At 36.4% G+C, this 5,325-nt stretch overlaps 1 protein-coding gene across 1 annotated transcript; it reads right to left on the minus strand.

The window, feature by feature from the left end:
• Positions 1 to 623: 623 nt before the first annotated feature.
• On the minus strand, positions 624 to 1,993 carry SARC_12867 (hypothetical protein). The gene has a single exon (XM_014293018.1). It carries the CDS (start codon positions 1,854 to 1,856, stop codon positions 1,074 to 1,076), a length of 783 nt encoding a protein of 260 aa, XP_014148493.1. The 5' UTR covers positions 1,857 to 1,993; the 3' UTR covers positions 624 to 1,073.
• Positions 1,994 to 5,325: the final 3,332 nt, after the last annotated feature.

Here is a 5,325-nt window from a genome sequence, read left to right on the forward strand (position 1 = left end):
TCTGCTCTAATGCGCTAATGCGATCTAATGTCCATTTAACGCACCATTTGAGCATAGCATTCGTTTATATGTCATGCACCACTCTAAGAATCATCAGCCATACTAATTATGAGTTGTAAATGAGTTCTATAGCTTTAGAACACTCGATTAGTACTATTATAAGTACGCTAATTGTGTTTTGCACGTTCCTCGTATCATTAGGTGAAGTATCTGGGCTATGAATTAGGTTCAAAAACAACTATTGATCACAATTACCTGCTTAATCTGTCTACAGTGTTAAAACACGGTTTTACCTAATTCCGCAATTAAACTAAAACTCGATGCCCCAAAAATTCAGGCCCTGTGACCCGGTGGATAGGGATAATATTATTTTTTTCAGGCGATTTTGTAGTAAAAAACTTTTTTTTCTCAAAAGGCCCAGGCCCCAGAGTTCAGACCTTAAGCCCAAGGCTTGAGGCTTCATGAGACCTCTTTCTAGAGATCATTTGCCTTCTCAATTATAAAAATATACAATAAAAAGATGTGACGACAGTAAATTTAAAATAATGACGTATTTGAATAGTTAGTCTGTAAATATCTATATATAAGACATTTTTATTTTATTTTACACAGATATTGAAAGTGTCTCTACAATCTACATATGGATATTTGTAAAAACTCCCCTCTAAAAAAAGTTTGTGCAGTACAAACTATACAAATACAACCTGTAGTGACTGTACTAAAAAATTAAAAATCTCCGTGTATGTATGGGAATGTCATATAACTTCAAAAGATAACACAACCCTGCGAGGGTAAACAAGGAATAGCTCTCCGTGTACAAACATGTATAGAACTGATTTTGATTCTAATCGCAATATCTCTCCAACGTAGTTTTAGCGTAGAAGTTCTTCATATTGAACCTGCGAACCTCGTTCCTGTTCTGCTGCACAAAAGCGCCGAGGTTAATGAAGTAAATTTCTACGGAGACATAACCCATATCCGACACGTACTATTATTGTTGAAAATACATAAGCCGTCAATACTATGTTATGTAGACATCAACTTTTAAAACAGCAATTCTAAATTTATTTGGTTCAGCAGAGACGTAATTGCCGCAGAATCTGGCTATACTCCAATACAGTAGATATTTTTCTTTTATCCGGTGCTGACGGGGGCGTGGTATATTGAAACTGATGTTCCGAAGTGTGCATCACTGTGTCCACCAATATCGTCGGAGTCGTACACACTGACCTTGGTGCTAAAAGCGTGTTGCTCATATTTGAACCGCAACAGAACGAGCTTCCATCACAGCGGTTGTGTGGCTTGTTGATAGGGCCTTCTATCCAACTGGAGACTACAAAATCCTGACTTAGAAGCGTCTCAAGCTCGTTGTATTTCGCCAGTGGTAGTAACAGATCAAACCCAAGCAAATGAAGAACTTGTCGCTCTAGCTGATTCAACTCTCCCATTTTCATATTCGCCAGTCGTGCCCATTCTAGATTGCTTCTTCGGCCATTTTCTTGTACGAACTTTGTCGCTATAACAAGACAGGTCACCAATATACACGTTGCGCATGCGTTGTTCTCGATGATGCCTGAATTTGACTCTACCAGCGAAAACATGTAGTGCAGCGCGTGTATCACTGTCGATCGCTCTAAAGTGATATTATATATCCCGTACGGGCTAACTAGATGCTTACAGAAGTCTAGAAATTCGGGAGCCGACATCGCAGCATGATCCGATGAGCAAACACAACTGACAGAGTTACACCTCAAAAGGAATAACGATAGTAAGCGCGCGTCGATGTAATTCCTTAGCGCAATACTCTCTACCTGCTGTAATGATTGCACAGCATACTGGGGTTGCTGGTAATACATGTTTTATATATGATATTAAAAAAATAATGGTTTGATAGTCGTTATGAGTTACGTTCGTACATGTATGTTATACTTATTTGTAGAAGTCTAGTATATTTATGGCGATATCTGAGCGAAACTCGCAAACATATTCAAGTTGTCGATGTTTTAAAAAAGTACTGTGTACAAAAACTGTATTATATATCTTATCATATCATTATTCATTGTATTATTTTGTATATTAAAAATTGGGTTAAAAAAAAAAACAGAAACATAAATTTTTATAAAATTTTTACCCGGGCCCTGTATAAAGGCGAAGTATTTATTTATTTAGTTCCGAGTGTTCATAAATATTTACTTCATCAGTGATCAGTCATTCAGAATTTCAGAGAAGACTGATCTCACAGTACGATTGTGTAAATACCCACAAATCACAAACACAGTTAATCTTCATATTATTATTTTTTTAGTTCATTTTTATGTATTTATTTACTTTAAAAAAATTGTCTGCCTTTGTTCACAATATTGTTTGTTTTAAAATAAAAACAATTTTTCCTTCTTAAAAACCGCAGGGTGATTTCAGATATTGGTTTGTTTTTTAAAAACAAACAAAAACATACATGTATAAAGAAGCTTATTAAAAAAAAACGATTACCCACGGGCCACAGGCCACGGCCCACGGGGCACGGGCCACAGGGCACAGGCGCACAGCGCCAGTCCGGCACAGGCTACAGCCTACAGGAGGAGTACACTGTACACATAACACAGCCCACAGGCCCAGAAGAGGTCAGGAAGTGACCCACAAACAAACTCATAAACATGATATTTATCAACGAATCAACGTAATGGAATATTCGATTTGTTTTTGTATTTATTATATTGTAAAAAAAACAAGAAACAAAAGACAACAGAAAGGTAAACATTTTAGTCTTTGTACAGAGAGCGCTTCTCTTCTGTTCACGCCAAATATTTAATATTTACGTACAATTTTACTTCATAGGATACTCCTCTCCCTCAACCCTCCGATACCTATTTGTTTTTTCTTAATTAAATTTTTTAACAAATTCTCATAGCCTTCTAAAATGAACAAAATTCTGGGATTTGTTTTTGTTTTGGATTATAGTTTCAAACAAAACAAAAACAATTCATGTATTTACAAATGGGACTGTACATATATTTATGTATTTAAAAAAAACAACAAATATCTTCCGACAGGAGAGTGGAGACTAGGGCGAGACGTGGAGAGGCCCTGCGACGTGCCTGCTCCGAACCCCCGATATCCGGTCACTTTTAAAAATTAAAATATCGTCACTCCCATATTGGAAACGTATTGATCAGCTCAGGTATTGAGTATTAAACCTATATTGTTTATTTATTTAAAAAAATGTTTCAATTTAGGGTTTAGGGTTTTAACTAGCAAGGCTATTTTTTTAGTTTAAAAAAGACAAAATAAATATCAATTTGCATCTCTTTTTCACCGATTTTACGTAAACCTGTAAATAGCGCGCAGAGTAAAAATATGCCAAATCTATTTTTAGAGCGCTTTCGATAGACATACGAAAAGTTGCAGGCGTTAAAGTAGACATTCTCATTAATATCCCTGTAATTTGATTGACTACATTCCATGAATTAAGGCATGTGATCTCTGTTCCCAAAGTGGGCCCCGAGGGGGTAAATGTACTGATAGTGCCTTTTGAGACACTTTGTCTCAAAACAATCAAATTTGGAAATTTATAAACCAATAAAACCACACATATGGTATTTCATGACCATTCAAAATTTACAAATACTTGGTATACTAAGACGTTTAGAGTCATATACAAAGAAGAAACATGGTTGGCCATGAAACTAGCTCACCTAACTTTTGACGCATTGAACATGATATAATGATTATAGTTGAATACATAGCGAAAAAGTGATAAAAGATGTGTCTAATTTTCAGGAGGCTATGAAAAAGCATGGTGAAAATTCGCCCCCAAAAAACAAACAAACAATTACATACTCTCTATTTACTCGCTCTCTCTCTCGAGAAAAGAAATGAAAAATATGCCTGATCGGACTATAGGTCTATTGTCCGAAGGACCATATATCCCTGACTAAGTGAGAGTGTCAGACTCAGTCTCTCTACTATTCTACTCTCTCTCTTTCTCTAGAGAGTTAGAGGAGAGTAGTAGAGAGACACACTCAGCCCCAGGCTCCAGCGCTCTGATGACTCTGGCTGTCTGCAGATACTGTACTAGAGTAGTAGAGAGATAGTGCAGACTTCAGAAGTTCCGATTGACACTACTGTGGCGAGTTTGGCGACTGTGCAGAAGTTCAGAACTACTGAACTAGTAACTATAGACTGTACAATGTACATATCTATTGTGCAGAGTGCAGACTGCAGAGTGTAGAGGCCAGACTGCAGAGTGCAGAGTGCAGAGTACAGAGTGCAGAGTGCAGAGTGCAGAGTACAGAGTGCAGAGTGCAGAGTGCAGAGTACAGAGTACAGACTTAGCAGAGAGTCAGGGCGTGTAGAGTGTAGAGCAACGTGTAGACTGTAGTGACTAGTGAGTGACTGTATTACTGTAGTTTGTAGACTGTAGAGTGTCAAAATAGACTGCTCAGTGCTCACTGCCGCCTGACGCCTCACTGTTTTACTCACTGCTCACGCGATTCATGATTCATATATTTTTAAAAACAAACAAACAAAATACATCTGAATAATAAATGAAAAGACTCACGAGTCACGTCTCACGAGTCATCACTCATCACGGGCAACAGCCGACTACGGGACACGGCACTGACGGCAGTCATGTTTTATAAAAATACTTTTGATTTGATTGTTATTATTGATATTTTTTAAAAAAGACAAAAACAAACAAAAAGCAAAAAACAAAAACACTTTTTTTATAGCGTCTATTAGAATTCACTTTTGTTTTTGAAAAACAAATACCAAAAAAAAAACGAAAAACAGAACGAGATTTGTTAAGACTGCGACCACTATGACTGCGACCGGATCTGGTGACCACTATGCCTGCGACCGGGTCCTGCGACTAGTATGCCTGCGACTCTCGCCTGCGACCCGTTTTATGTCTGGCGCTTCTACTTGCGATTCTAGGGTTTTAGGGTTTTGGGGTTTTAGGAATATAAACAAATACATATATCATAGCCCCCTGAGAAAAAAGAGATTAGTTGTTGATTATTCAGGGGCTATGCAAATATACATATATATATATATATATATATATACATACATACATACATATATACATATATATATATATTTGTATATACATACATTAAAATATGTATATGCATGTAATGCATATACATACATAAACATTAACATATACATAAACATATACATATACATATACATAATACATAAACATATACTCATATACACATATACACATATACACATATGCAAATATACATATACATAAACATATATATATATATATATATATACTTATACATATTGCACACACACACACACACACACACA

Source organism: Sphaeroforma arctica, assembly GCF_001186125.1.
Source record: "Sphaeroforma arctica JP610 unplaced genomic scaffold supercont1.2664, whole genome shotgun sequence".
Taxonomy (NCBI): domain Eukaryota; class Ichthyosporea; order Ichthyophonida; genus Sphaeroforma; species Sphaeroforma arctica.

Excerpts from the sequence above, each read along its gene's own strand:
- SARC_12867 (XM_014293018.1), bottom strand. The coding sequence starts at position 1,856 with ATGTATTACCAGCAACCCCAGTATGCTGTGCAATCATTACAGCAGGTA.